Genomic DNA, 9,757 nt, shown 5'->3' with positions numbered 1-9,757 from the left:
CGACGACGACGACGACGACGACGACGACGAGCGCTGGACAGAGAGTGACCCACGGAGTGTGGACCGCGCGAGCGCCTTGGACGATGAAGCCCGAAACGACGCGGTGAGGACGTACGAAACGCGCGCGAAGAAACTAGCGCAGGCTGTCGCGGCGTACCAGCGCGCCGCAGAGACGATGTCAAAGGTTGAGTGGGAGACCGTCGCGAGAGACGACGCGCGACGAAGGATCGAGGCGCGAGCGAGCGCGAGAGAGGCGGCCGAGCGGCTCGAACGATTGAGCGACGCGAGTGAGCTCCTATTCATAACGTCGTCCGACATCGCACCGTATTCGTCCGAGGATACCGACGAAAGAAGCGCACGCGCGATGGGAGCGCGCTCGCTCGACGACGTGGATTTGCACTTTTTGACTTTAAGGATGGATGTAGTCGCGTCAGCGCGGAGCGCGTACACGAGTAAGCGGGCACTGGCGAAGGCGTTTACGAGCGCACCGTCCGCCGAAGCGCTCGAGCTGAGCCTGGAAGAGACGCATCGCGCCATCTCGAGCGCCAGCGAGGACGTGGAGGTAAACGCAGCGTCTCAAGACGAGCTTCGATCACTGGACGAATCCTTGCGAGCGTGCCGACGTGCGAGCGCGCGAGCTTTCATTTGAGATCTACCGCTATCTAAACTTCGCTAAGCTAGAGTTGTTCACCATTAGCGTCGCTTTTGATTTTGCGCCGCTGCCTTTTTCGCCTTGAGGGCACGATACGCCGCGATGGCCTGCGCCTGCATATCCACGTCCACGCGAACGGTCGGTTCGGTGACGAGTTTCATCTTTTTCTTCTTCGCCCTGACCTCGCCCGCGTCGTGCGCGCGGACGTCGCTCGCTCTCACTTCGTTAGCCTTTGCTTTTTCGCGCAACTTTTGCTTCCAAAGCATGTCCTCCTGCGATTTGCCCATCTTCACGTACGACTTCCCATTGAACCCGTCGACGTGCTCGTCGAATAAAGCCTCGAACTCGCTCAAAAAGTCATCGCTCGCGATGTTTACGAACGTCGATTGCTTGGCGAACCCTTGTCCGCCGTACTTGGCGCGCACGGGTTGCAACACGGGCGCTATGAGCGCGTCCACCTCCTGCTTCGTCAACGCTCGGTGTCCGTGTGCGCTCACTCGTAGGGCGCGTATGAGCCTAGGTTTCGCCCCTCCTCGTGATTTCCATCGCTTCGTCGACCCCGACGACGCGTGTGACGACGCTCTAGAGTGTTGTCCACCAGCCGCGCTCGTCGAGCCGCCGCTTCGTCGTCGCGCGTCGTCGCGTTTCTTTCGCTCTTCGTCGTAGTGCAGCGCGGTGCGAAGGGAGTTCTCGGGCAACCCACGGCCGTGGGCGTACTTCTTTAACAGCTTACCCATGGCGACGACCGCGACGCGTTCGACGACGCGCGCGAGTGACGCGCCGAAAGCGAGGTGCACGTAATTCAGTCACTCCAGCCTCACGTGGACAACCGCACTCGTCGACGTGTCCAGAACGGCGGCGGCGATGACCGCGGTGGTGACGACGACCCGGGTGGGATTCTCCGTCGTCGTCGCTCGCTCCGCGCGCGCGCGCGCGTCCCACCCGTCGTCGTCCGCCGCGCGGGCGGTGACGCTCGCGGCGGCGCGTTTCGGGTCAAAAGCGACCGCGGCCGCCTCGGCTCGAGCGTGCGGAGGACGAATCACCGGAACTATCGGACGCGCGGCGTCGTCGTCTTCTCGGGACGCGTCCACGAGCGCGGGACGAGGGGTCGGGGCATCGAGCTCGAGCGACGGCGAAGATGGTTTCGCTGGTTTTCTCCCAAACTCGCCGAGCGCGCCGCCGACGCCGAAACGACCGCAACCGGGGAAGGGTAAACGAACGCCACAACTTAGATTCGATGGTGATACATACAAGACTCCAGCGGCGCGGCGACGCGAACGTGACGAGGGCGAACGATTGAACAAGGCGCTCGCGTCGCTCGGCGTCGCGAGTCGTCGGGGAGCGGACGACTTGATTTTTGGCGGGCGAGTGAAAGTGAACGGGACGACGATTACCGCGCCGCAGACAAAGGTCAACTTAAACACCGACGTCGTCATGGTCGACGGTAAGGTCGTCGAGGGCGGCGTGAGCTTCGTGAAGGAGCACACGTACTTCATGTTGAACAAGCCAAAAGGATTCGTCTGCAGCGCCAGACCGGGATCGGAAAGCGGGAAAACGGTGCTTGATTTATTCGAACAGTGGCGCGAGGAGTTTAGATCTGAATATCCGGGAAAATTACCACCCCGATTGTTCACCGTCGGTCGTCTCGATGTCGCCACGACCGGTCTCCTTTTGGTCACCACCGACGGTGACTGGAGTCAACGCGTCTCGCACCCGAGCAGTGAGGTAGTGAAACAGTACGTCGTGACAGCGAATGCGAAGCCAACGCGCGCGCAAATAGTCGCCATGTCTAAGGGGACCGAGGTCGATGGCGCACACGTCGTCCCTGTGCGCGTCGAAGTCGCGGGCGCGGATGGAGGTCCAAAGAATAGAATTATCGTCGAAGTGGTCGACGGGCGCAACCGCGAGGTGCGCGTACTGTGCGAGAGCGCTGGAGTCGAGGTAAAAAACCTGAAGCGCACGCGCGTTGGAGGCTTACGAATGCCTAAAGAGCTCCCTCTTGGCAAGTATGTACGACTGAAGCCGGCTCAAATCGCGCACGTGCTTGACAAAGGTCTTGCGATCAACGGAGGAACGTTTTAGTCGAGAGAAATGTAATTTACAGGGGATGAATGGATCAATGTCGTTGTCGCTCACTCGCGACCTTTTGCATAGGCGCGGCGGAACGCGGTGATACCCGTGGAGACAACGTTCAAAGCGACGCCACCGAGGAAAATGACGGCAAAGATTTCCTCGTCGATGACGGGAATGCCAACTTCGTTTTGTACTTGCTCGAGAGGTCCGAGCCCACCGGTTCGGACGTCTCCAACGAGCGCGAACGCCGACCCGAGCATCGCCAAGCGACCGTTGAATAGTTCGTACGGTTTCTGTTCCTTCACGTTCGTCTCGTACGCTTTTTCAATCTCCCCAAACGCCGCCTCGGAACGTTGTTTGGTCGTTCGGCCGCTCACGGTGCGGATCGGGTTTCGCATCCCTTGCGAGACCCCGAGCAACAGCGCGCATCCAAGGAGGAGCCACACCAAGATGACCGACTCAACGTATATTCCCGCCACTTCGAGAGCGTCTCTCGTGAGATCGACGGGGTTGACGTGATTTATCACGTACGCAGCCTCGTCCTCGAGCTGTTCTATGGGCCCTTCGCCTCGCGTAATGACATCGCCCAGCGTCGTCCCGAGGAACCCCAGCATCGCCGCGCGACCGAGGTTGATCTCGATGTCGGTCACGTCCCTCTCGCCCTCGTCCGCCGGCGCCACCGCTCGAGCGACCGCGCGTTTACCTCGAACACGCGCCGCCGGGCGTGATGTCGACGTCACGCTCTCGCCGTTACCGCCGCGCGCGTGTCGCGTCGACCCCGGTCTCGCGTGCGCGACGGACGACGACGCGATCGCGCGTGCGTGCATGTCGGTAATGCGTTCGACGACGACGCCGACGCCGACGCCGATGACGCGTATGCGTGTGCCGAGCGCGCGATGGGACGACGCGGCGTCCAGACACCTCGCGTGCGCCGTACCGCGACGCGCGCGCGTGCACGGCGACGATGCATGCGTCCATCGCGCACGCGCGCGCACGCGTCGTCGCGAGCGCGTCCTCGACGTCGTCCTCGCGATCGACGGCGGACGCGCCGCCGCTGCCTCGACACGCACGCTTGGGGTCGTCGGGCTTGCTCGTCACGGATGTGTGTCTCGGGACGATGACGTTCGGGGTGCAAAACTCCGAGCGAGAGGCGCACGAGCAACTCGATTACGCGGTGAATCGACGAGGGGTGAACTTCATCGATACGGCGGAGATGTACCCGGTGCCGATGAGCGACCCGTCGTGGCAGCCGGGACGTACGGAGGAGTACATTGGGAGCTGGCTCAATAAGAAGTCGGCGTCGAGGAGCGAGCTCGTCATCGCGACCAAGATCGCTGGTTTCGGCGCGAGCGAGAGAATCGTGAATAATCGCTCTACGGCGCGCGGCGGGGGCAAGGCGACGGGGCGTTTAGATAAGGCGAGCGTTATCGCTGCGTGCGACGCGAGTCTTCGCCGATTGAACACGGATTACATCGATCTCTACCAACTGCATTGGCCCGATCGATACGTGCCCATAGGTGCATTCTTCGGCTCACCCGCGTACGATCCAGCGCGTGAGCGTGCGGGCTCGGTTCCGATCCGCGAGACGGTCGAAGCTCTCGGCGAACTCATCGCGAGTGGGAAAATCAGGCACTATGGACTCTCGAATGAGAGTACGTTTGGCGTGTGCGAGTTCGTTCGTGCCGCAGATGAGCTCGGTATTCCTCGTCCCGTGTCGATTCAGAACTCATTCTGTCTGCTGCATCGTTCGTTTGAGACTGAACTCGCGGAGGCGTGCGCGGAGTCGAACTACGATATCGGCTTGCTCCCCTGGACGCCGCTTGGTGGTGGCGCGCTCACAGGCAAATATCTCGACGGCGCCAACAATCCGTCCGAGGGGCGCTTGATCAAGTACAAAAAGTATGGATTCCATCAAAGATATCTCAACGATCCCTCGCGCGAGGCCACGGAGGAGTACAAGAAAATTGCGGACGAGGAAGGTGTTTCGTTAGCCACACTCGCGTTAGCATGGTGCAGATCGCGATGGTACGTGTCCAGCACCATCATCGGCGCCACGACCATGGAGCAGTTAGAAGAGAACATCGACGCTCTGGCTCCGTCGACGATGCTATCGGAGGGTGCTCTCGAGGCGATCGACAAGGTGCACGAGCGCTGTCGCGATCCGTCCATTCAAACTGAGTTCACGCGACCGGCGTTTGTGAGCTGATTTCCGTCGATTCGATAGCTCGCCGTTTTGTTTTATTTAGTGCCGAGACTGTGCACGCGTGATTGGACGCGTGCATGGTGATTTTTGAGATTGGTTTGATCGTTTGGTTTGCTATAACATCACAGTCAAGTGTGACGAACGAACGTTCAGCCTGAAGAACGTTTTGCCTTTGCACTCGTCGCAAGTCGCGGCAAGGAAGTGGCGGTTCAACTTCAAAAACTAACAACGCGTCGAACGACTGGCGATGTCGTCACAACGCGCCCAACCCGTCGAAAACAGCGCCCGTTGCGGCGCAAACGGTGGCAAAGATGCCGCTCGCGCACGTGTCTTCGCGCGTCGCTGCGCGCGCGTCGCCACGTTCACCGAGCGAACGTGTACGATCGCGCGCTCGACGCTCCGTGAACGGTCGTGTTCGAGCGACTTCGCGAGACATCGTGGGCGTCGAATCGATGTTGATGTCCAGCGTTTGCGCGCGACGAGCGCCTCGCGCGGTTGACGCTCGCGCTTTCACCGCCGAGCTCTTCCACGACGTCACGAGCGAAGACGCCGAGCGCGCCCGATACGTAGCCACGCTGAGCGTGTGTTTGGCCATGCTCAGCGTCGGTTGCGCGTGCGGTGCAATCGCGGGGGCTTTGGTGTACATTGAATCAGGTACAGTTCTCGGGACGCTCTCGACGACGATGAAAGGCACGGTGGTAGCGGCACTGCCGCTCGGCGCGCTGTTCGGTTGCGCGGTGACGCCGGGTGTCAACGAGCCATTCGGAAGACGGTTTGCGCTCGCCGTATGTGATGTCGGCTTCATTATCTCCGCGATCCTGATGGCTAGCGCAACCGCGGTGCAACAAGTCGTCGTCGGGAGATTTCTGGCCGGTCTAGCGGTCGGGATCGCGACTTCAATGTGCACGATGTACATATCTGAAATGGCTCCGGCGAAAACGCGAGGCAAGCACAGCGGGTTGGCGCCTCTGTCAGTCACCATCGGTCTCTTGTGCTCTTTCGTTCTTTCACTCGTCGCGGTAAACGTGCCCGACGGTTGGCGCTGGATGTTCGCCATCGCCGCCGCTCCCGCGTTGACGCAGCTCGGCATCATTCTGGGCACGGATGCGCTCCCAGAGTCTCCGCGATGGCTCGCTGAAAACTGTCGGGTTGGCGAGGCCAAGGCTGTGTTCAACAGACTCGGTCAACCAGAGGTGGACGTGCACATCATCGCCTTGAACGCGACGTCAAATACATCGAACAAGATTATGAGCCTTCTAAAAGACGCAAAGACGCGTCACGCGCTCGGCGTCGCGAGCTTGATGAATTTTTTCCAACAGGCGTGCGGCATAAATGTCGTCATTTACTACGCTCCGAAGATTCTCAGCGATCTTGGTTTCGACAGGTCGCACGCGATCGCTCTCACGGCGTGCGTAAGCGTTATCCAGATATTTGCCGGGACATGGCTCTCGCGCAGCGTTGATGCCGTCGGTCGACGACCCATGGCACTCGGCGGCACGGCGACAATGTGTTTCGCTCTCGCTCTGTTGACTTTGAGCGTCACGCCAAGCGTTTATTCTCACTTTATGAGCGCCGCAGCCGCACCCTGGCTTGCCGTGGGCGCAATCCTTTTGTTTCGGATTGCGTTCAGCGTCAGTCTCGGCCCCTTGCCGTACATCGTGACGAGCGAGGTGTTCCCGCAAAAAGTGAGAAACGTGGGCGTGAGCGTCGCCACGTCTGTGCAATGGATCATGAACGCTCTCGTGACGTTTTCATTTTTGCGCATCCGCGAGTTGTGGAACGCTCAAGGAGTTTGGATGTTGTACTTTGCGGTGAGCGTCCTCTCCCTCGCCGTGGTTCATAAGGTGTTGCCTGAAACCACCGGCGCATCTCTCGACGGCTGACGCATATTTGCCAAAACGTTTGAGGCAGTGTTTTAATCTTGTACCGTAGTCATCGCTAGAACGTATCGTCCCTATCACACTATCCTGCTATTGCTAATTATTTCGACGACATCACTAACCTCGACGCGTGCGATGAGGCGAGCTGGCTAGTAGCAACGCGCGGGAGTCACCTGGACGTCTCGATCGAGGAAATCGAGCCGCTCGCCACACTCGACGTCGCGAGGTGTTAAGCCGTGCGCTGCGAGGTACTCGTTGCTCCAGAACTTTGTCATGTGTCGTAATCCGCTATCACACGCGATCGTGCACACACGATGACCGGGTCCAAGCGATTGTGCCACTCGCACGGCGGCGACAAGATTGACTGCGCTCGAGCTGCCGATGAAGAGTCCGTCGTGTTTCGCCACGAACCGACTCATCGCTACCGCTTCTACGTCGCTCACCTTGATCGCCCCGGCAAGCATGTTCGATCGTTCGAGCATGATCTTGAAGTTTTCTGTGATGCGGTTGATTCCGACGCCCTCGGTGACGGTATCGAATGGATTCTTCAATCGCTTGCCTTCCGCCTCTTCCTGTGTGTACATAACGCCTCGAACGACGCGGTTGAAAAGACCGCTTCCCTGTGGATCTGCGAGAAATATTTTGACGGCCGGATTCTTCTCCAATAGGGCTGCTCCAACGCCCGCAAGCGTCCCACCGGTACCGCACGCGCACACAAACGCATCCAACGCATCGCCGAGCTCGTCATAAATCTCCACACCAGTGCCCTCTTTGTGTGCTCGGTAGTTGGCCAAATTTTCAAATTGATCGGCGAAAAATCCAGCACCAGCTCCATGAGACGCGCGCGCGCTCTCCGCCTTACGTCGCGCAACGTTCACGAAGTGGTCCCGATGGGCTATGGATACCGGTCGCACTCGTACGACGCGCGCTCCGTACGCCTCGACAAGCGCCGATTTTTCCATCGCGGCGTCGTCCGGCATTGCGACGAAACACTCCACGCCGAGCGCTCTACACACCATGGCGAGCGAGACACCGGTAGAACCCGCGGTGCCCTCGCAGACAACGCCGCCTTCAACCAACTCACCGCTCTCCAGCGCCTCCTCTACGATGCGTCTCGCCACGCGGTCCTTGACGCTTCCGCCCGGATTGAGAAATTCACACTTGGCGTAAACGTCACAGCGCGTGATCGCGGAGAGAGACTCGACGCGAACCAGAGGCGTGTTTCCGATCGCGCGTAACACGTCCGCTCGCTCTCCCCGCTCGTGTCTCGCGCTCGAGTTCGCTCTCGAACTCTCTCTCGCTCGCAACGCGACGACGACGACCGCAGCGGACGCCGCGACGACGGCAAACGTCGTCAAAATCGTCACCGCGCGTGCATCCGATGTCGACGACGTCATCCGCGTCCTCGCGGGACGCACGCCGCGTCCCTGAGTGCAGGCAAGGGCGTGCCCACCCCGACTGCACTATTCGACGCTCGCGAGGTCTTAGGTCTTCGAGCGATGTCGCACGCCGGTACGTACTCTCAACCGCCCGATGAGTACACGCTGCTCCAGCACTTCAACGCCGTGGACGCGAACGGGAACGGCGCGATCGATGGTCGCGAACTCCAAAAGGCGCTCGCTAAGAGTGGTTTGGCGTTTTCATTGCAGACGATCGCGCAGTTGATTCGTTTACACACACCGCCCACGAACGTGAATGGGGCGTTGTCGTTCACCGAGTACAAGCGTGTGCACGAGTTCTTGACGAACGCCACGCAGTCGTTCGAGCACTTTGATGAATCGCGAAGCGGCAAGCTTAACAAGCAAGAGATCTTTGCGGCTTTGGGATACATTGGTTTTGGGGACGTGGACGAGACGGCGATCAAGCACGCGTGTAAGGCGTTCGACCCCGATCGAACGAACGATTTGGGGATCGATCAGTACATTGGTCTAGTCTTGTTCCTCACGTTCGCGAGAAAGACGTTCGGATCGTTCGACTCCACGGGCTCGGGGCGCATAACTATAGACTTTAATCAATTCGTGTACGCAGCGTCAAAGACGAGATGAGCGGAGCGGCGCACTGTAGCTTATAGCTGTTGTATCGGTAATCGAAAATGAAGTGTTTTCCCGACTCGCGTACTCGTCGACACCAGACGTGACAGATTTGATCGAGTTTCGTGGTTGACACGTGGTGAGATATTCTGCGATGCGCACGATGAAGGAATCAGGAAAAAAACCTGTACTTTTTTCGTGACCAACGACCTAAACCCTCCTAGGGCAATTCGCTTACGTAACACTGTACCATCAGTAGCGCGTAAAAGAACAGTTTATTTTGGTACGGGTTTTTGGGATAATAGAAGACATGGACAATGGTCGACACGAAGGCGACATGATTCGGTTATGAAGACATTTGGTGGAGCGATGAATGCTCTGGTAGGGCCCTTAAAGAAGGCAGTTTTCGAAAAAGATGCTGAGTTCTCGCGTTCGTGCTATGTACACGGTGGAAAAAAACATCGCCCTGATATGGTTCTTGACAACGCAATGGATGACAATGTAAAATTTGTCTTCGACCTCAAGAATGTGGCGCCGTGCACGCGAATCGGCTCGGACATCGTTACGGTTGCAGATCATCTCAGAATTGCTGAAGAGAACAAAAGGAACTCGCCGGCGTGGAAAGACTTTGTACCGCAAGATGGCATGGCTTGCGAATTTGTACCATTTGCGATTGGCTGGTATGGTGAGATGGGTCGGGAAGTGAAGAGTTTTGTTCGGCGAGTTGCTGATCATCACATTGGTGATGCGTACACGAAAGAATGGAGAATACGAAGGATTTTGGCGCAAGTGCAAGTCAAGCATCTCAACTTGATTGGAGTGTATTTGAAAACTGTTCGTGGGGAATATGAACGCGTCGGCGCGGCGAAGAAATCGAATCGCGGACTTCCGACACTCGAATTTAGGATTAGGGTTTAGG

General features: G+C 58.7%; 9 protein-coding genes across 9 annotated transcripts; 6 read left to right on the top strand and 3 right to left on the bottom strand.

The window, feature by feature from the left end:
- Positions 1–175: 175 nt before the first annotated feature.
- Positions 176–649, top strand: OT_ostta06g04630 (unnamed product; the record flags this gene model as incomplete). Its single annotated transcript, XM_022984131.1, has 1 exon — positions 176–649. The coding sequence occupies one exon, from the start codon at positions 176–178 to the stop codon at positions 647–649; it is 474 nt and encodes a 157-aa protein (XP_022839324.1).
- A 44-nt stretch (positions 650–693) lies between these two features.
- OT_ostta06g04620 (unnamed product) lies at positions 694–1,389 on the bottom strand (the record flags this gene model as incomplete). The annotated part of the gene is made up of 1 exon (XM_003080058.1): positions 694–1,389. The coding sequence occupies one exon, from the start codon at positions 1,387–1,389 to the stop codon at positions 694–696; it is 696 nt and encodes a 231-aa protein (XP_003080106.1).
- Positions 1,390–1,516: 127 nt separating this feature from the next.
- OT_ostta06g04610 (Pseudouridine synthase, RsuA/RluB/E/F, conserved site) lies at positions 1,517–2,734 on the top strand (the record flags this gene model as incomplete). Its single annotated transcript, XM_003080057.1, has 1 exon — positions 1,517–2,734. The coding sequence occupies one exon, from the start codon at positions 1,517–1,519 to the stop codon at positions 2,732–2,734; it is 1,218 nt and encodes a 405-aa protein (XP_003080105.1).
- A 50-nt stretch (positions 2,735–2,784) lies between these two features.
- Positions 2,785–3,552, bottom strand: OT_ostta06g04600 (Chlorophyll a/b binding protein domain; the record flags this gene model as incomplete). Its single annotated transcript, XM_022984130.1, has 1 exon — positions 2,785–3,552. The coding sequence occupies one exon, from the start codon at positions 3,550–3,552 to the stop codon at positions 2,785–2,787; it is 768 nt and encodes a 255-aa protein (XP_022839323.1).
- A 137-nt stretch (positions 3,553–3,689) lies between these two features.
- Positions 3,690–4,931, top strand: OT_ostta06g04590 (NADP-dependent oxidoreductase domain; the record flags this gene model as incomplete). Its single annotated transcript, XM_003080055.2, has 1 exon — positions 3,690–4,931. One exon carries the CDS (start codon positions 3,690–3,692, stop codon positions 4,929–4,931), a length of 1,242 nt encoding a protein of 413 aa, XP_003080103.2.
- A 308-nt stretch (positions 4,932–5,239) lies between these two features.
- OT_ostta06g04580 (Major facilitator superfamily domain, general substrate transporter) lies at positions 5,240–6,811 on the top strand (the record flags this gene model as incomplete). Its single annotated transcript, XM_022984129.1, has 1 exon — positions 5,240–6,811. One exon carries the CDS (start codon positions 5,240–5,242, stop codon positions 6,809–6,811), a length of 1,572 nt encoding a protein of 523 aa, XP_022839322.1.
- A 146-nt stretch (positions 6,812–6,957) lies between these two features.
- OT_ostta06g04570 (Tryptophan synthase beta subunit-like PLP-dependent enzymes superfamily) lies at positions 6,958–8,205 on the bottom strand (the record flags this gene model as incomplete). Its single annotated transcript, XM_003080053.1, has 1 exon — positions 6,958–8,205. One exon carries the CDS (start codon positions 8,203–8,205, stop codon positions 6,958–6,960), a length of 1,248 nt encoding a protein of 415 aa, XP_003080101.1.
- Positions 8,206–8,307: 102 nt separating this feature from the next.
- Positions 8,308–8,853, top strand: OT_ostta06g04560 (EF-Hand 1, calcium-binding site; the record flags this gene model as incomplete). The annotated part of the gene is made up of 1 exon (XM_003080052.1): positions 8,308–8,853. One exon carries the CDS (start codon positions 8,308–8,310, stop codon positions 8,851–8,853), a length of 546 nt encoding a protein of 181 aa, XP_003080100.1.
- A 354-nt stretch (positions 8,854–9,207) lies between these two features.
- On the top strand, positions 9,208–9,756 carry OT_ostta06g04550 (unnamed product; the record flags this gene model as incomplete). Its single annotated transcript, XM_022984128.1, has 1 exon — positions 9,208–9,756. One exon carries the CDS (start codon positions 9,208–9,210, stop codon positions 9,754–9,756), a length of 549 nt encoding a protein of 182 aa, XP_022839321.1.
- Between the last annotated feature and the right edge of the window lies 1 nt (position 9,757).

The sequence above is a fragment of the Ostreococcus tauri genome (genome assembly GCF_000214015.3).
Source record: "Ostreococcus tauri WGS project CAID00000000 data, contig chromosome 06, whole genome shotgun sequence".
NCBI lineage: Eukaryota > Viridiplantae > Chlorophyta > Mamiellophyceae > Mamiellales > Bathycoccaceae > Ostreococcus > Ostreococcus tauri.
The sequence above is the reverse complement of the archived record's forward strand: the minus strand, read 5'-3'. Positions and strand labels throughout refer to the sequence as shown.